This window comes from Zonotrichia albicollis, chromosome 5, assembly GCF_047830755.1.
Source record: "Zonotrichia albicollis isolate bZonAlb1 chromosome 5, bZonAlb1.hap1, whole genome shotgun sequence".
In the NCBI taxonomy this organism is placed as follows: domain Eukaryota; kingdom Metazoa; phylum Chordata; class Aves; order Passeriformes; family Passerellidae; genus Zonotrichia; species Zonotrichia albicollis.
The window spans coordinates 44,718,793-44,739,758 of NC_133823.1; the positions used below are offsets into that span (position 1 = coordinate 44,718,793).

The window sequence follows — 20,966 nt, forward strand, 5'->3', positions numbered from 1 at the left end:
TCCTCCTACTGTAAAGCTAATTTCAGCACTCACTGAAAATATCTAGTGTGCAGGTTTAATAAATTCAATTGCAGAAGTTGCATCACAAACTTAAACTCGTCACAGCGACGAATATCAGGTTATGGTAAGAGTGCATATAATGGGCAGATTAATTTTCTTTGACTGATTATATTTTTTGAATCTTCTGTCTAAATTCCTTCTTGGTTTTTTTGAAAGTAATTTTGATGCCTAGATAAGTACATGTCAGTATTCTGCTGCACCAGTTACATACTAAGACTGTTAATGTTTTTAAAAAAATTCAAAAGAAAAATTACACGTTTCCAGATATGAAAACAAGAACGTACATTTTAAGAACTAAAATGAAGAAATTGTACTGCTGTAAAAATAAATATTAACATGCAGTCCCCATATTAGCTAGGAAGGATTTAGGTCCATGAATCTGAACTGTCTCATCAGTGTATCAACCACAGTATTTCCAACTGTTTTAAGGATTCAGTGGAAAGCTATATTTGCCATTTCCACTTTGCTTGCTTTTAATTTTTTTTATTTGCATTTTAAATGTTTTATATTTTGCAGTATTTAAAATCTGTTTTTGTGGTTATATATATGTCCATTATTGGCTATAAGAGTGGTCAGGAAAAAGACAAATATACTTTAGATAAATTACTCAGAAAAATCTTTACAATGGGGAATGAGGAACTCTGGCTTGAACTATTCATTAAACAAAATGCTGTGTTCCAAAAGGTAATTAATAAAATGTTCCATCTGCTTCAGGACAATACTGCTTGCTAATGGACACTTACAATTTTTGAGATATTTGGAACACATCCATCTTTACTCCAGATGCTAAAACTTTCAAAATATACTAACTATTACTGGAAAGGATGAAAGTACATTTTTTGTTGTTTGAACAGATACAAATCTGGCCTTAGCAAAAACCAAACCAAACAAACCAACCAAACAAAAAAAATAAAGACTGTCATGTAGTGGGGAGGGATTGCTTATACTCAGGTCAGTTAAAGCTTCAGCCAGAGACACTATCATCATTTTTATGGTGCGTAGTGTTATGCACAACAACTGCATATTAAAAGAGGAATAAAATTTCCCTGCCATTTTATTATTCATTGAACTGGCAGAGGGTCAAGTGCTTCTTAAAACTCCAGCAAGAATCTCATTGCCTGCACCTAAAATTTCATGTAAGGTAGTATAATACATATTTGAAAGATTATGTTTAATCATACTGCATTAGAGTCTGGCTGTATAAGCACCATTTTAGACACGACACAGTAGGCAGCACTTTCTTGTCTAGAAATTATCACAGGACTCCCCTGAAGACCTGGAAGTTTGCTCCTGTGATTTTGTGGATATGCTGCACTAATTACTGCAGAGTGCTTAGGTCATATCCAAAGAAAACAGGGGTTTTTCATTGGAGAATATTTGCAGAATGAAAGAAATCTCAGTATTAATCTCAGTATTTTTTCTGGAGTCCAGATTTGCCTTTGTCATGGACATTAGTCTTGACTGAAAAGTAAACATTACACAGCATTTATCACGAAGTGATATATATCAAACATATTGAATAGGAATTAGTCTCAAAATCTTTATGTAGCAGCTTTTTGTAGCTGGCTTTTTATCATATTGATTATATTCAATGTACTTCAATTCCTTCCTATTTTTTCATTTTTTAATATGGTAAACATCAGTAGGGATATTCCTGATCATAAGTAGAATAGATTTGGCTCAGAAGGGAACATAGGGTCAGTGAATATAACACTGGGATGCAAAGGCAGGGGTTGTATGTTGCTTAAATAATTATTTTAAATGGACAGTGACAAAATTCAGATCCTAATACTTCCATTGAAAAAAATGCAAAGAAGTCTGTAGAAAGATAAGTTAAGAGCTATGAGATTTTACTACTATTGTGGAAAAATGGAAACAGAAGGTGTTTGTCATCATTCACACCAAACCTTGGTTTATCCTGTTTCCATCTTCTAAATGAGATGTTCTGAAATAAAGATCTCCAGCACAGACTGGAGGGTGTTACAAACCACCATAAATGTGAGGGTAACAGGTTCTTATTAATTGATCCTGGGAGCAGATTAGGGTGAAACAACACTGAATGACCTGTGTTTATAAACACATACATGCATACATATATATATATATATATGTGTGTGTGTGTATGAGTTAATTTTGGAAAGTTTTGGTTGCAATGGAAAGGGGGTATGTAGCCATTTTGGTTATTAGTATCAATAGCAATATAGCAGTACAAAAGCATAAAAATAACACTGAAGAAAATTTGTAAGGAAATGACAGAAAGAGAAGGAAAGGAGAATAGAAAGATATCACCACACATGGATTCAACAAGACTTGATGTAATTTCAGTGTTTGTTAGTCAAAGTGATGGCCACACTTTTGATCTGCCAGGGGTGTGGGAAGACCATGAAACATGGAGTTAATATGTATGTCAGTATTAGCAATGGATTAATGTATGTTCAGGTTTACATGGGAGTGCCCAGACACCTCTCCTGGGGAAGGGAGCTTTACACTGTCTTTTGCAATATGTGGATGTGTTGCACCTCTGGATCATGTGCAGACCTCAGGTGGAGGACCCCAGAAATGAGTCTGGCAGCTATGGCCTCCCCCTGCCAGCCCCAGCCAGGGCTTGCTTTCAGCACATCTGCAGAGTTGGCTTTTCTTGTGAATACATTGCTTCAGCCTTGTGTACTTATCCTTAGACCTGAGATAATGGGACAATATTAGCACGTTTATCTTATCTCAAGTTCCTATCTGGGGGCTTAACTTACTGTCCAAATTTCCAGGAATTCACAGAGGCATACTGGGGAGAGGGAAAGAGGGGAATTCTGTGGTCTCAGAACAGAAGAGCAGTTGCTTTTTTATATGGTTTACCATAGTGGGCAAAGTCCTTTGGTGATTACCTTAACAGTGTTTGAGCCATTAACCATTACCTGTGGATGGAGTCAGAGGTTTACCAGTAGGATCTTTCAAGGTTGCAGCTCATTTTACTGCTCATTCTTTCCTGCTCATTCTACTTCCTTAGCTGTTGCCATGCAGCAGATGCAGGGTTTTGTGAAATATTGCTGTTTTGACTTAGTAGCATTTCATGTCTGCATTTTTCCCCCTATTTTATTTCTCTTGTAATTATTTTTATGAATGTTGGAAGACAGTAAAAAAGCAGGATCTTTGAAGTTCTTTATTGATGGAAACATTGCAAAAAGGTTCAAATTTGTATTCTAATCATTTATGTGCAGAGGTGTTTGTCAAAAGAACCTGTAGGACGTATCACTCACTCCTATTGAATTTCAGTGGAATTTCAAAGTCTTAATCCCTTCAGGCTCTTCTTCTTTATACCTCAAACATCAGTCTTACCATAAAAATGATTTATTGGTAAAGCCCCTCAGATGAAAGGTACAAGGAGGCTCTTAGGGCAATTTTCCTTTAATTACCAGGTATTTCTATCCATATTTCATATACTCCCCTGCTGCTCCTGATCCTCCATGATATTATGCATTTTGTCACTTTCCCTGGTCTGCAACTGAACTGATAGGTAACTTGTTATTTGTAAATGGGATTTAAAGTCACATGATATCTAAAAAATAAAACAACATGTAAAGCAGCAAATAAAGGAGGACAATTAAATGTGATCTATCATAAAGAAGTGAGCAAACCACTTGTTATGAGGCAGTGTCTCTAGCAGTGATGAGGCACTGAACAAAATCCAGTATAATACCAAAGAAATGCATGTTTTAGAGGTTCATAGTTTTGTATAAAACAGATATATTTGCTAAAATATTATTAGAGAAAATAGAAAATAAGATTAAAGAAAACCAAGCAAATAAATGTTCGGTGTACTGTCATGTTAGTTTTATTTAAGTTTATTTTAAAATTTTAAAATTTTAATTAGAAAAATGACAGAATTTATTACATTAATGTATTATGTATATACCTCTTGGTATAGCTAAAAAGTGAGCTTCTGTTTTTTGTCAGATTAGTTTATAAGTATCCATAATTTCCAAAATATCTCTTTGCATCTGTCGCCGTTCATAAAGAGAACTGCTTTCTCTCCTGCCCCTGTCATGCTCCTTCACATTACAAAATTCTCTTTCCTTTATTCCTCATTCTCTCCTCAGCCTCTGGCCCTGACCTGGAAAAGGTCCTCACAGCTCTTTGGCTTGCAGACCAAAGGAGCTAAAGAGAGCTGTCACTTGTCTCTGTCTAGTCAGCACTCCTTTTGTATTTCTGTATGATTGATGGAGAAGAACCCTAAGCCTGGTTAATCAGCACACAAGGGAGCCAGCAGAAAATGATAGAGGCTGATAAGTTCCTTGAAGTCACTTTGATATTGAAAACCCTTGAAAATTTTATATTGGTTAAATTTTATCAGGCCTTGTCCATTCAAAGTAATTTTCTTGAAAATGGTCTATGCAGAGCAATTGCAGTAGTACAGACTGTTGCAGCATACTAATATTTGGAAGTCATGAGACCACATTTTGTACCTGTCCAAGAAAACAAAGTTGCACCAAGGTAGCATTTGCCAATATGCTGAATACAGTTTGCTTCCAACATAGTTTTTAAGCTCTCCCATATCCAAGTTTTATGCTGGGCAAAGCAAAGCACTAAATCCATTTGCAGTTTCATTTTTGAAGATAGCTGATAAGTTTATGTTATCAATGTTTAATCAGTTTTTTGTTTGTTTGTGCTGTGGTTTAACCCCAGCCAGCAACCAACTAAACAGCAACAAACCCACCAGATGGGATTCCCAGCCTGTTGACACAGGCGTCTGGTCTAGATCATCAGTCTGCTTTTGCTTGCATCCTTTTTTCCCCACTGTACTGCTTCCAAGACTAGGCATCAGCGTGATGTTCACCAGGCACTGTGTGTCACCTGTTAAGCATCAGCTTCTGATTCGTAACTAGGTATTTTTGCTCATAAGATCCACACCACTACAGAGCCTTACATTCCTTTTCAGAAAAATCTTGTATCATTCTGTTTGTATATACGGTACCCCTTATGGGTTGCATTGTTTCCTTCCAGGCTCAGCCGATCTCCATGCTCTTGAAATGCTGAGTTACTCTACAGGAGGAGATGCTGAAAGAACTATTTAATCTTGTGTATTTTTTCCTTACTTTCCTTCCTTACTGTGTTTACTGCAATTACCCAGGTCACAGATACTTTGTACATCAGAAATATATATAAATATTGAAAGAGTTCAATATGAAAACTACACCTAGCAATCATGAAGAAGAATGTCATACCCTTAATAAGCTGACTTCCTGCTTATTATTCTCAGTACTATACAATTTTTTTGTGATGATTGTTCTCCCTTGACAATTTTGCGAAGGGAATTTTGCAGACAAAGCTTTTCTATTTTTGTTCTCAGAAAGCAGCTTAGTGTTTCATTGTGTCAAAAAAGGCATGTATTTATTCCATTACAGGAGTACACGATAGATGTGTTCTTCCGTCAGCGATGGAAGGATGAGAGATTAAAGTTTAAAGGCCCAATGAATATTCTTCGACTGAACAACCTAATGGCCAGCAAAATCTGGACTCCAGATACATTTTTCCACAATGGGAAGAAGTCAGTGGCGCATAACATGACAATGCCAAACAAACTTCTACGAATCCAGGACGATGGGACACTCTTGTACACCATGAGGTATGTCTGTTCATATCTACTCAAGCTGTTTCTTGATGGGATTTTTCCGTTGAACAATTAAAACAGGTTTCAGGAGAGCCCTCCTTTGTTTTGTTTTTTGTCTAAGCAGAAAGAAAGCTAGAAAAATGTATGTTTTGTTTCCAGTTCTGTTAAAAGTCTTTTGGCTGATAATGAGTTAGATCAGTTTTCCTATGTGTGCCTCAATTTTTGTAATGCATTGAAGATACTGAACAGATTCATAAAGTTAAGTGAGACCTTCAGGTAGAGTTTACCAAGTCTGTTTTAGAATGATTAAGATAATGTAGGAGTTGACCTATTACTGCAGCCATTGTACTGAATATATGAGCCCCTAAGCAAATTTTTTATTAAGATCGGGGGAATAAAAAAAACAGACCAAGAATGAAGAGATAATAATGTCTCAAATTCTTTCCAGCAAGAGCTAAAGGGAAAATATATCTTACTATGTAATTACTGTTTCTTTATATATAATTAAAATATTTAACTTTAAATTTTAATTTTTTCATCTTGTGCATCATTTGTAGCTAAGATAAAAATTTCAGCTGGTAAAATGTATTAAATTTGCTTAGAAAATAGAATATAGAATATGAAAAATTATAAAAAATCATGTATACACAGATATTATTAGCATTTTTAAAGGACTGATTTCTTCTTTGGTAACTCTTTTGGCCATAATGTTTGTTACCTATGTGAATTTTTTTGAATATTTTACCCAAGTTTCCAGAAGCCCTTGACTTAGTTTTTTTCTTTTTCTTGGAGAATACCTAATAAATTGAAGTTGTGGTGAATGTTGACTTAAAATCCCCAGCCTAAGTCAGACAGAAAATATGAGCTTCAAAGTTAACATGTACTCTGGTACTTTCTCTATGCAGCCATGCCAGCATCCCTGAAACCCAATTTTACTACACAGCTCTGAAACCCTTACACTATTGAGAGTTGTTGAGTAGGCTGCTGATGATATTGGATGATGTAGTGCTTGGAGAGATTCAGAAAAGTTGGCTTGAAGTAAATTCAAGCCCCCTATGTTGTATTTTTGCTTTGGCTCAAATAATTATTTGAGAATAGTCTGTCTAAGCAGACTGAAATTCTCTTTCTCCAGAGAGTATAAGAATCATATACTATAAATTACAGGAAATACTGTTTGAAACCATTATGAAGAATAAGCTGAGACAAGTTAATTATAATTGACTAAGCATTTTTGTTACTTGTGAGTATGTTGGTTCTCAGGGTATGAGATTAATGTGTACACTGATCTGTTTTGCCTAGATTTTAAACAGCTGTTTTTATCATGTCTACATAAAATGATTGTGTGATTTACATCAGAGGGTCATGCAGTTCTTTCCTTTGCCTTCAGCCTGTTTGCTGATTCTTATCTCCTGGTGCCCCTTGAATTCAGATAAACATTCCTGGGGAGTGGAGGAGTAGAAATATGAAATATGTTTTAGTGGAAGGCTGGGAGAATATGGCAGAGAGTACAATGACTAGGAGCTACTGGGAATACAGAAGGATTTAACTGATGTTTGGGGCTGGATGAAGAGGAAGAAAAGGCACACAGAAAAAAATCTCTACCCAGAGAAGACTTAAAGGATAGGAAGGAGAAACATAGGATTTTTTCTTGGCTTTTTTAAAAAATTAAAAATAATGGGGAAGTCCATGAAATGCTTTCTTCAAATTGTTTTAAATTATTTTTTATTGTAGTAACCCTCGTACATGATACTGGGACATTTCACAAAATAGGCAAAAGTAGATGCTTTGTTAACATACTGTCACACTTTACATAAAGAGTAATCACTAGTAACATGGAGAATGAGCAGCAGCAATCTTTTGAAAGAAAACAAATATTTTTTCTCTCTATTTTCCATTCAAACTGTGAAAAAAATTGAATTCAAAAGACTGGAGTAGGGTTCTTTGGCAAGTTAATTGTATTTTAGATGCTCCTTTAAGAGCTGTAGGAGCACACAAGTACCACAGAATATTATGAGAAAAAAATTATTTTTCTTAACAGCCTGGCAGTACTTAATTTGTATTTTTCTTTAAACGACCTTTGTTCATAATTTTGAGGTCAGCTTTTACAGGTTCTTGATATGATAAGTAAATGCCTTTCAAAGGAACACATAAATTGGAAGAGGTAAAAGTAGATTTAAATTCCTGTTAGTTTAATATAAAATTTCAATTTAGTCTACTAAATTGGCATGAACTCTGTTCATTTCTGTGGAACTGATTTTCTTGTCCTGCTAAATGACTTTAATGCATAGAGATCTTTTGCCTTTTAGGCTTACAGTCCAAGCTGAATGTCCAATGCACTTGGAGGACTTCCCTATGGATGCTCACTCGTGCCCACTGAAATTTGGCAGCTGTAAGTATATAATGGGAAGTAGAGCCTTTGATTAGTGAATATCTAACATTTCTCAGCATAATTTTGTTTCAGTAAATTGTTACATGAGAAATGTAAACTACAAGATGGGACTTAAAAAACCACTGTAACCTGACACATCAAAATCTCTTTTCTCTGTTCAAGTATTGGGTCTTCTAGTGCATTTTAAAGATTTCATTACTGCAGTTAACAACAAACAGCCTGTACCTGATCAACACTGCACTGGTCTACTTTCATTGCAGTGTGCAAATCACACTGACCAACACAGAACTGGATACATGTAGCCTGTGTAGCATTAACAAAGAGCAGATAGAGGAATTAAATGAGTGGGTTTTTAAAATTTATCACCAAAACTTAGTTTCTCTTTATTGTTAATGATATTTTTAATGTTCTTATTCAGTGAAGGCAATAATGAATGGCTTCATGTGATAAAAAATTTCATTCTTACTGCATCTCCATGTTACAAAGAGGTGGAATTTGACCTAACTGGTATTATTTTTAACAGCAGCATTATTTCACTTTCTTAGATTACAGCCATTCTTCTTCTTCATTTTATATATTTTGGATGTTTTACACTAAAAGCTTTTTTTTTTTTTTTCCCTTTGGCTGCAGCCTACATTCTCTGCTGGGCCCAGGAAAGGAAATTGGGATTTTTGAGGAAACAAGTTAAAGCCCTATAAATTCTGGCTGACTTTACAATAATTGTAGCAACTACAGAATACAAAACAGGGGATATGCTGCCACTGAGGACCTCATTAACCACATGATGCTTGTCATAGCACTGTGCTGCGACAAGCACACTGTCTCCATCGTGCTCCAATATCCCTTTTCCTTGGAGTTTATAGCAAATTAAACAAAGCCTGTGCTTCTGATGATGTTTTCAGATTTGTAGGAAATCTTAGCTATGGAGATAAAAGATCATTAGAATGAATACTATTTACATCATAGAGCCTTCCCTTGCCCCCTCAATATTATACTTGTAGTACATAATGCAGCCTAAGTAACTAACACCAGAGATGTGAGCCAAAATCAGCTACTGACTAATAATATTGACATATATGTACATAGCAAGGCATGTTGGATTTATAAGGTGTTGCAGGGAAAAAAAAGACTCCTGTGTAGCCTCAAAGCAATTTGAAAACTCGTGTAATAATGGAACTGATACTCAGGCCAAAAAACTACTTTCTTTTGGAGCAATTTTACATTGGAAGTCCTTATTACTAGGTGTATTAGACTCTGTGTGAATCACTCCTTTTTTGTCTTTTTTTTGGTCCTGATTGTTTGTTTTTCTTACCAGCTTGCTCTTTTTTTCTCTGCCTATGATTTTCTAATAATCAGAGGAATTCTAAATGTGAGCAATGTGATTTTAAAAAGTGTATTTCATTTCCCTCAAAGTCACCCGTGCCTGTTGGCACATGCTCAGGTGGCACTTACTTCTGTTCATTTTGAATGGCTTCACACACATTTTATTTCTTTACCTAGGACTCAATTCTAGACAACTGTCCATTTTTCAGCTTTTATTCTGGGATAGAATCTGAATGATGAGTAGTGGTGAAAATAAGCAGGAATCCTGAGGATTTTGGTTTAACTAAGGCAAGTTTGCCAGTGGTATATATTTGTCACAGCTCTTCATATGCTGCTAATCTTACGTTGCTAGGAGGATCATGAGCATGTATGAATGTCTCTTTTTGAACATAAGAGAAAAGCCACATAGAGTGTATGGGAGAGGCTGTAGCTTAATAGATTGCTTTTCTTTATTATTTTCAAAAAGTCTAGCTGAAAGTGAAGAGAATGGAGAGAAATTAGCAATTTGCCATACTGCTGGTTTGCATTAAAGCAGAGATATTTTTGTGTAAAGCTGGAAGGATACATGGGAAGTGCTAAAAATCTCTACTTGCTACCCACCTGCTAGATTTTGTTAGTCATGCAATTTATGGCTAGTTGCATGAAAAAGCTACTTTCTGAGCCTCTAGAGATTTCTCAAGTGAAAATGTTTGTAGACCAACAGTAATGATGCTTTACTTTTTAATTGCGCTGCAATTATGGTGTAGGATTTAAAATGTACTTGTCTCAGTCAATCAAAATGAACACCCAACTTCTTGGGTTTTCATTTTTCAAATTGTTTTACCCTTTTTCTTTCATATTCCATTTGTTAATAGCATATTAGACTGTAAAAACTTTCAGGACATACTCTTTTTTTTTTTTTTTTCCCCTACTTACTGGAGAGGGATTAGTGCTGTTTAAAATACAGTGTTGATTTGCTTTCATACCAGTTTATTTTGAGAGACCAAAGAGACCAGGCTAAATGTATGTTTTATCATGAATGTACTGAGAGAGCAGCCTGTTTAATGTTGGCATGTCCCCTAAAATAATGGACACTGGTGACATTTAGGAGGGTTGGCAGAACAAGGTACCAGGGTGTTTTCACTGCTGGCTTGCCATATTCAAGTCTGGATTTCAACTAATAATAAAATTCTTGTGATACATCCCCGAAGTTGAGCATGGAGACAATGGAAGGTCAGAACCATACAGGAATGATTTTTTAAAAAAATTTGTGTGTCCTAAATCTTGCAAATTGTTCTTCTTTTCATCTGTGTTATCACAAATTATAGGATAAATATAATATCTAATCTCTGACAAGTCTTTTAACAGCGTAGAAGAAATGTTGTTTGTAGTTAAATAGAAAGAAATTGTGTTTAATAAGATCACAAGTGAGTGCCCTGTTCCCATGCTGCAATAGGCACTTACTTTACAGTAAAGCTATTTTAAATGACCAAAGATATTTTTACCACACAATTTTAAATTCTTTGGGGTGAGTTTTATTTGAAAAATAAGTAGCTCTTGTAATTCTGTGAGTTTTGATGGATGCTGTTTAATTTAAATTGTTGATGAAATATTTTACCTTGTTTCCCACAGATGCATACACAACTTCAGAAGTGACATACATTTGGACTTACAATGCTTCAGATTCGGTGCAAGTGGCACCAGATGGCTCAAGACTGAATCAGTATGATCTTTTAGGCCAAACAATTGGAAAAGAGACAGTTAAGTCAAGTACAGGTTAGTAAAAAAAATATTTAAAATATTTTGGAGAAAAAGGCAGTTACTGGCTGTGAAAACTATATTCCAGGTGGTGTTACAGGCTTCTGAAAAAGAATGTTGCAAAATGGGATCTATTAGGCATGTACTGTGCAAGTAACACAAAACAGCACTTCACCGATTCTTTCTCATTATAATTAGCTGGTGATAGCAGAGGTGAAATTGCCCTCAGTAACTATTTGTAAAAATGCTAGATCTCTGGAGCTCTGGAGCTTCATGTTTAATTCTAACATTTGTAACCCAGGGTTGGGATATTTGTTAAATTTCATGGATTTCATTTTTTCATGGATTCATTTCATAGATTTTTTCTATTAAATGGCAAAGCAGAGAGGTTTCCGCTATGTTTCCCTTCCATCATGGTTTTGACATGAAACTCTGGACTATTCTACTAGACTCTAGACTGTTTTCCTGCATGTGCCAGGCCAGGACCTCCATGACTTCTTTCAAAGCCTGAATAAATTCTCAGAGAGCTGTTCTGTGAATGCAGAGAGTTGCTTATAAGCAGAAGACTTCAAGGCTGAAGTACTTCTCAGTGCATACAAAAGTTCCTGGAAGTTCCTTGACACTCATCTTTCATGGAACACAGTGGGAATAAGAAATAGCTGTACTCAAAATCTTTCTTACATTCTACAGGATGAATTCTATTACAAAATACCTTGGGTACAATATAACCCTAGAACATTTGTTTCACATAAATATAGCAAATGTTCTAGGACTGAGGAAATAGATTTTCTTAAGATGATAACCTTTTTTTTTTTTTTGTTTGTTTGTGGCATGTAGGTGAATATACAGTAATGACGGCTCATTTTCACTTGAAGAGAAAAATTGGTTATTTTGTCATTCAGACTTACCTCCCCTGTATCATGACTGTCATTCTGTCTCAAGTGTCATTCTGGCTGAACAGAGAATCTGTACCTGCCAGGACAGTCTTTGGTGAGTATACTGAGTAGCAGTAGCTCTGTTTGCAGTAGCTGAAGATGCTAGAAAGTACTTCTGAATCAAAGGGCTTTTTCATTCAAGTTAAAGTGTTTGTAGAATGTGATATGATTTCTAGTCCAAACAGCTTTCAACTGCAGCTTACACATCTCCTGAGAATCCCAAAGGTCTTGGAAATTAGTACATACAAGCAAACTGTCCTCATATCCTTGAGTCTTAAGAGGAAAAAAAAATCACAGAATAGAAAAAGATATTCATGTTTGTATTTAAAAAGTAAATTTAGTAAACTTAGATTATTTTCTGAAATATCCTGCTTACCTTGGTATTATCCAAGTATTATGGTACTTGGTAGATAAGCAAATTTCTAAATTTATTTTTAAATTAGGCAAATTAAATTTGAATTTGTTGAATTATTTGTGTTAAAATTTCAAGCTGAAGTTCTTTTAAAGAAACCCTATTCTGGGGGTTTGGGCAACACTTTTTTGCTAATTCAAATTGGAGATTACTGTGAGGCAGGATCAGCAGAGCAATAAGATGGTGTTTCTCAAAGTAACGTCTTTCCTATTTGCAAAGCAAAGTTCATTTAGTTTGTTTGCTTTTAAAGAAAAAGAGATTAGCAAAATAAAATTATTTTCTGTGTGAAATCACCCATCAAAAATGCTGCATAAAATGGTATGCTTAGTCATCAGTGAGCACCGTGTACTCTTCAAAAAATAGGCCAAACTCAAATGCATATTAAATATGATGCACAACAAAGCATTTACTGTCTCTCCTGGTAGAAAACATGCCACACAAAGCACTGTGAAAATTGCAGGTTTGAATATGAGCCTTACAGAAGTCAGATGAAGTGGTTCAGTGGTTTCAGTGGGACCAGAATTCTACCATGGTTTTCCAGGCAGCTATCAGACAGATTCTTTGTCTTCAAAATCTTCTGTGAATTTATCTATTTTGATTATGAAAATGTACACTCCTGTTTTCCAGCCTCGCAAGTACACTGTCAAATCCTTCTATATCTCCATCTTTGCCCTTTTCTGTATCCACTCCAATACATATAAGACAGTGTCACTGGTCTCTCCAAAAAAAAGTCTCACATCTGCTTTTCCTAAAATGCTCTTTCTGTTACTATGTCACTGTTAACAAGGCACTCCATGCATAACAAGACCCTGGGATAATTTTCCTGAAATGTGTCCCTTCCTGCACACCTGTTCTATATTATTGATTTATTTTCTGTTTAATTTATATATTTTTTTAAAAATAAGTAGTATCTGCATGGCAGGCTGCTGCTTTGCTCTCCTGGGGTTTAGTGTAACATGGATAATGAAGTGTCCTGCTTCAGGGCTGATTCAGTCTTGAGGGAAGTGCACAGGAGGGCCACAGGAACAGAATCACACCACTCAGCGACACCAAACCTGAAATCTCTTTACTAAAAACAATGAGTTTATTGCAGACATGGCAGTTTTACGCTAGTATTTTATTCCTTCCACACAGACATGCACCCTGTATGCCAGTAAGGGCTCTGTCCCCTCCGGGCACCCTTAACCCAGGGAAACAAGACACATCCAGGCTCTGCCTTTTGGAGAAACCTCAGCCCTAGCATGCAGCATTTGCTCCTCAGGCATAGCCTTTTTCATTGGTTTGGGTTGGATTTTCCCCGAGGAGCTATTTCATAGCATTCTTTGGCACTCTAGATGAGATTGAGCCAATGGGCTCCCTAAATGCAGAGCCCCAAGTGGATCTCCCAGGCTTTCTCCATTCCTACTGGCAGCAGTTGTCACTGGGATTTCTGATACCCCCTGGTCTCTTGCCTGAGTTACAAAAATGTGCAGTTAGTCAGAGTTTCATAACAAAGTTCCTCTGTAGCTCTTTAGTAGTTTTTGAGCGTACGGAAATATTCTTGTCAGTTGGAGCTGGGCTGGTACACTCAAGGTTTCATCTGGGTGATACTTTGGAGTAGGCCTCATCCAGTGACAAGAGAAGCTCATGCTGCAGTCACATTAATGAAATGAGCTACATTCAGCAGATAATATAAAAAGTTTAGGGGGTATTCCTTTAGATTTTATTGATCATACCTAATTTTCAGTTTTTATATGGAGTATAAAAACTTGTTAGATACCCATTTTTGCATTTTATATCAAATATATCAATTTTAAAATATAATTAAACAGAAATTATGAGTCTGAAAAAGTGTTTTTGAAAATCAATAACAAATTTATTTCAATGACCTTCTTGAGAGCTAAGGACCTACTACAGGAATACTATTCCTTTCAATGAAACATAGCTTCAAGTTATTCAAAGCACCTCCTAGCATGTATTATTTCATGGGTGAAAGAAGTTACTTTTCTTCTCCCTTTTTATTCTCTTTCAATGTAGTTTCAAGTTCTAGGCCAACATTAGGGGTTGGTATAATGAGGCTTGTTTTATAGCTGAGCTCTTTAATCCCCTTTCTTTATGGCATCTATTTAATATTGCTATATTGCTTCAACTTTGCTTTAAATTATTGGAAGAAGAAAGTTTCGTCATCGTTGATTAAATAAGTCTTGAATGTGTTTTCTCTAGGAGATAAATCTGATTGCATTCCTAATGAAAGAAAATAGGACTGGTTCATAATGCCTTCATTTAGTGCAAGATTACAATCTGTTTCATTTACTAATGTGTTTATTGTCATGCATTTAGTGTCAACAATATTAGCAAAACTAATCTTGTGCAGCTTATTGGATTCTTGCTTTGTTTTAATGGGTCATAGCACTTAGAAGCATCACGTGTTTGAATAGCAGCATTAGATGCAGGTGACAAATCAGAAATTAGTTTTCTTAGTTCTACAGTTATCTATCCTTTAATTCACATGGAGTATCAATGAGAATGATAAAATAAATGTAGTTAGGTATATAATCTTTGTTAACTGAAGCAAGAAAGAACAAAAATTAGTCTTATTGTTTATTCTATTTAAATTCACTTAGCTATGTTCTTTTGTCAGTTCACTGTGATAATTTTATTGTTGCTCTGAGTTCCTGTGTCTGTTTTTACTTGTTCTTGATGTGGGTTCTTTCCATGGGGTGCAGTCCTTCAGGAGCAGAGTGCTCCAGCATGGGTCCCCTGTGGAGCCACAGGTCCTGCTGGAAGCCTGCTCCAGCCCAGATTTCCATGGTGTCACAGCCTCCTCCAGGCATTCAGCTGTTCTTTTGGGGGGCCACCGTGGGCTGGAGGTCGATCTCTGCTCCCACATGGACCTCTCTGTGGGCTGCAGGGGCATGGCTGCTTCCCCATGGCTTTTACCGCAGGCTGAAGGGGGATCTCATCTCTGGTGCCAGAGCACCTCCTCCCTCTCCCTCTCCACTGACCTGGGTGTCTGCAGAGGTGTTTCTGTCTCATGTTCTCGCTTGTCTTCTCTGCCTGCACTTGTGTCTGCTCAATATAATTTTTTCTCCATCTTAAATATGTCATCCTAGAGGCACTGGCAGTGTTGCCCTTGGGCTTGGCCTTGGCCAGCAGTTGTAGGTCCCTCTTGGAGCTGGCTGGCTTTGGATCTCTCAGGCATGGGGGAAGATCCTGGCAGCTTCTCACAGAAGCCACCACTGCAGGCCCTGCTACCAAAACCTTGCCATGCAAACCCAAAGTAGCTTTTTAATTGTGACACTACAGAAAGAGGAACCCAAGAAAAGTTCTTGGAGAACTTTGAAGATTTGTTCTCTGGTTATTTTTACATGGGAATTGAATAATAAAGACACGTCCTTTTGAGCAATTTTATAAATACAAAGTACATTTTCCCATTTCATTGAAAAAAAATCTCAAGTGTCTTTATTTTTCTCTCCTTCCACATGCTGCAGATTATCTTTTGTGCATTTAGAGATATCCCACCACTCACACATTTCTGTTTATAATTTCTTAATTGGGAATTTCTGCTTAATGTAGATATAATTATATAGTGATAGGCAGTGGGTAGTGGAAAACTAGCCCTTAGTAAGAGACTGAGCTGGTTACAAACAAACCAGTATGTCTCCTCAACTTAGTTGTGTGTGAAGTCACTAGTTCATATTCCAGGGGTGGCATAATTGCATGCAGTTTTCCTGGAGTTGGGGTAAATAGCATTTGCCATTTGGCTTTGGGAATAAACTTGTCTGTTGCTCAATGGGAAATTGTGTTCCATTGCTCAGTATTGATACAGTGAAGCAGCATGGTACCAACTTCACCATATGGATACGTAGCTTACCCAAATGATTGAATTCAACTTTTCTGGAAATAGATTTTGTTATAGTTCTTGTCTCCCAAGCTATTTAAAAAGGCTGGTCGTTGTTGTTATTTTAGTGAAAAGGGTAGACAGAGTGATGAGCTATTTTCTGTAATCGTTCTCTCAATGGTTGTTCAGATTTTCCTGCTGGTGTTTGAGCAAAAAAGTACACTCCTTTTGTATTGCATTCCCTTCTAACACATATACATTGAGTAAATAAAAGCAAACAGCATCCTGTGTACTGAAATGTTATGGTGCAATGCTTTAATATCATGCTAGATACAGAATTTTTAAACTTTTGTTTACACTTCTATTTGGTCTTGGAGTGATAAAATGAAGTGGTAATCTGTATCTCTGAAATGGTCAACAATCTTTCCTTTCTGCCGTTATTTGTATTTATGAATCTCTTTGGGTTTTGGACACCAGGTTGGATATCTAATTACCAAAACACATTTGCAATTGCTGTTAAAAAAATAGAATAAGGAAATTAATTTCCTAAATTAAAAAAAAAAAGTGATTTATCAATCCTTTTGTGATATGTTCTTCAACCATTATGTGTAACTAATAAATGTGGGCATAAAGTAGTTATATTGACAGATTTTAACTTTATTGTATATGTGTTAACTCCTCCAATTTCCACTCTCTGTTTCTAGTTAGACATTTCTAGCTTTTCAGATTGCCTCTTCCACTGTTATAAGCAAACAGAACTGCTACTTTCCAGAGATATAAGTTTAGTGCCAGTGAAAAGTGTTGAATTTGCAGCTCTGGAGATGGATTTTCTCTCTCCAGTAAGCAAATGCTGTTTCAAAAGCAGCACCATTAAAAAAAAAAAATCCCAGGCAATCGAATAGCTCCAGTCTTGGCTGTAATAGATAAACCTGTAGTGACAGAAGATATTTAGCTTTGTAGGCATGCACTGCTGAGAACAAACCTTGTAAGGATGTTTACTGTTAAGTAAAAATGCTTGGTCTTCTTTGGAGAAAAATGTGGTTGGATGGTTTATTTTTTTCGATCTTTTTCAAAGCGAAACTGATGACTGCTCATGGTCCTTACAAAATAATACGTGACTCTTTCTTCTGGCATCAGTTCACTTGCCACATCTGCTGGGTGCTGGGCTATAGAAGAGAGTTCTTGCCCTGTATATAAACTGGTTTTTCTGCATCATAGTGAGATGTCATGCAGTCTTTACATAGCCTTTTAAATGTTTTTTGACCACTTCATTGTAGGGGCTACAATCTACTTGCTAATTTTATACCAATTTTAGTTCACTAGTGTTATGAATTAGATGAGCAATGATGAAAAGTTTTGTTCTGATCAGTGTATGGGTTTTGTGAGGTTTTAAGTTAAACCTTTAGGAAATAAATGAGTTTTGTTTTTTCAAGTTGACTGTGTTCTTCCACATTAATAACTTTTCAGTCCTCTCAGGTTTAGCCGTGGCAAGAAGGCAGGTTATTTCCATTCAGTCCTTTTTCATAAAGAAGACTTGATAAAACTGATTTTTCAAATTAACTATAATGTGCAAAATCATCTGTCTTTTCTCTGAAGAATAATAGCAATTTGAAAGGACTAGAGAATCCTAAACTGACATATATTAAGATGAAATTTTCTGTCCAATTTTTTCCCATTCAATTCAGGTTAAATGACTGTGGTAGCTTGAACATCACTGAATTTATAGAGTGAAGGAATAAAATGAAAATGTGTTGGCAATGGTCTGACAGTGTGCTGCTTGATTAGCATTTGGGTCACAAAGTGGTGTAACTTGCTGAACTTTTTAGAGAAATTGTCAAGTGGTAGCATGTGGTAACAAGATATAAATTCACAATGTTTTAACTGGGACTAGGAAAGGTCAGCAGTAAATCTTAAATCAGATTTCTGAAGAAGTCAATGTGGTTTCCAGAAGATTAATTTACTCTATAAAGTGGGATTTAAACTGAATAATACCTTAGCAACTGTATATATTTACATGTGGATAAGGTCACCTTATATCTAAGAAACACTCACTTTACTGAATCTCTGTATAATTATAATGGTTTATCTGCAGCTCAGGACCAGTGTTAAAATTTACATGTGAAAATTTTAGATGTAAGATAGGCTCTCTTTTCCCTGAGGTGCTGAAATTAATTAAGCCATATGTTCTGTAAGCATTAGGAGAGACTAAGTTCTTTACTTAGAATTAATAATAAAAATATATTTTTTCTACAGATTTTTGTACTGTTCCGTGTGATAGCTGCTTCCTTTTCATTGTATAGCGTAGTAGATGCCAACAGTGTCATGGCTGATTCCAGGCCATCCACTTCTTTAATTTATGGAGGCTGAAAAACAGCAATTAGAGGTTTATGTTTGCTAAGGAGTCTCCTGTGTGACTCAGCAGGATGCTTCTGTGTGTTGTTTTCCCTGCTGCACAGACCTTTGAAGGCACTGAGGCTGAGTCCACTTAGCTTTGCTCTGCCACCCTTTGTGGCACCTTCAGAGATGGAGAATCTTTACTGGAGGGATGAAAATTGTGGAGTCTGAAGAGGTCTCAGTAGATGCAATTGCTGCCTCTCTTGTCTTTCACACAGTGGTTAAAATTGCTTCTTTTCTTGTAGCAGAAGGAAAATCAGAGCTCTGTTGATCCTCCAGAACCCAGGTGACAGATTGCTGACAGCAGAAGGTCTGGCTTAGGGAGAGTCACTTTACTTTCTCTTGGGAAGCCTCCTACACCAGTTTTATGAGTGTGTATTTGTTGAAGCTGTGATGTGCTGTTACTAATATTTCTGTCATGGCATCTCCTTTGCTGTCATAGTGGAGTGTAGGTTTGCTGATCTGTGCTGAGTACATCACTTTGTGGTGCCTTTAATTCTGCAGACCTGCTTAATGGTGTGCCACAAAGGGAATAGTTTGACTTGTCTGCGTGTGATTCAGCCTGAGGTGGGAGAACTGATTTACTTAAGGAATGGAGACTGTATTTATGGCTATGGATTTCTGCTCGCTAAATCTGACTCAGACAAAAGTTCTTCTCTTCCTTTCCTTCCATGTATCTTCTTCCTGATTCTTTTGGGAGGGATTTTTTTTTTTTAACTGGATCCTTATTATGTAAAAAGTACTGCAAAGTTCTTTTAGTAACTGCACAGTGAATGCACAGCCTTCCTGTATCACCAACTCCTGTTTTCTGACACATAATACAGTTACAATAATCTGTGACTTCAAATCAGTGCTGTTCTAGAATACAGTCCATGTTACCTGAATGAGAACTTACACTGTTTATGTCTTTGAGTATGTCACTGAACGGTAAGTAAGACAGCAACTTTAAAGAAAAAAAATTCTCATTTAAAAAGTGTATTTGTTTGGTTATTTCAGTAAATATGGGCGCCAAACCTGCATCCATTGCAGAGAAGTCAGCTAGCAAACATTAACCTATTAATCATTATTGCTCTAATGTTGCTAAATATTATGAATCTGTGAAGAAATTATTAATTTTGTTAGTTACAATAACCTATCCTGCCCTGACAAGTTAAGAAAAATTATTTTCTGTGAGTAAAATCATCAACTCATCTAAAAAGGAAAGTTTAGACAGGAAATTGAACTGAAATTGCTTCAAAGGAAAATCCAGATACAACATTTGATACAATTCTACCAATGTTTATCACCAACTTAGAAAAAAAAAATCCATTGTGTTTCAAAAGAATACCATGGTATTTTTTGGTTTATTTTTGCTAACATTCAAAATCCAAGTGAAATTGTTGATGTTCTATTTTTGTATCCCCCTGCAGGAGTAACAACTGTGTTGACAATGACAACACTGAGCATCAGTGCTCGAAATTCACTCCCCAAAGTAGCATATGCAACAGCTATGGATTGGTTTATTGCTGTTTGCTATGCATTTGTATTCTCTGCATTAATTGAATTTGCAACTGTAAATTATTTCACAAAACGAGGATGGGCCTGGGATGGAAAAAGTGTAGTGAACGATAAGGTAAGTCCTAAGGAAATTGTTCTCTTTCCAGTCAATTACCTAAACCAGCTCTAATATATTGTTATGATATTTTGCTGTATAACAAAAAAAAGCTTTACATCAAAAGAATGTACACGTATTTTCTGTCCTGAACAGGAATATTTCTGCCCTTATGCTAACTCATTTGGTCTCATTAATCCAGATTTGGTTATCAAGAACATTATCTTTTGGGAACTGCCTGTCTTGTTTTTTGACTCCTCAGATACAACCGTTTATCTGGTTATTCATAAAATTTAATCCAGATTATATTGGCGGATCACTCTTTGTATTTTTTATTCAGTTGAGCTGGAAATAAAAGGAAGAAAACCCAGAAATATATAATGTATATTAATTTGGTAATCATTAATAATTACTCATGGTATGTAAGGTTTAGAAAAGCAAATTAATATCTATATATGTAAGTACTATGAATAACAAAATCTAGAACTTCTGAACATTTCCAGTATTCAGAAATTTACTGCTAATGATAGCTAGACATTAATTTTAAAACCATTTTAGATAGCAGATGTACAAAATTCTTCACCTATGATGTGTTGATGCTTTGAGTACACAGAAACAGAGTCATGCCTTAATTTTCTGGTCTTTATAATGGTGTAGCTGTGATAGCATGAAGTTTTGACCGGATGGAATTTCTCATTTCATA

At 36.0% G+C, this 20,966-nt stretch overlaps 1 protein-coding gene across 3 annotated transcripts in view; it reads left to right on the top strand.

The window, feature by feature from the left end:
• Positions 1-20,966, top strand: part of GABRA2 (gamma-aminobutyric acid type A receptor subunit alpha2) — a 65,233-nt gene that overhangs the window by 33,598 nt on the left and 10,669 nt on the right. For all 3 annotated transcript variants that reach the window (XM_074541548.1, XM_005490047.4, XM_074541549.1), the window contains 5 exons: positions 5,457-5,677; positions 7,969-8,051; positions 10,986-11,129; positions 11,949-12,101; positions 20,082-20,284. In XM_074541548.1, the coding sequence (XP_074397649.1) occupies positions 5,457-5,677; positions 7,969-8,051; positions 10,986-11,129; positions 11,949-12,101; positions 20,082-20,284 (804 nt within the window). The remainder of the gene's footprint in view (positions 1-5,456; positions 5,678-7,968; positions 8,052-10,985; positions 11,130-11,948; positions 12,102-20,081; positions 20,285-20,966) is intronic.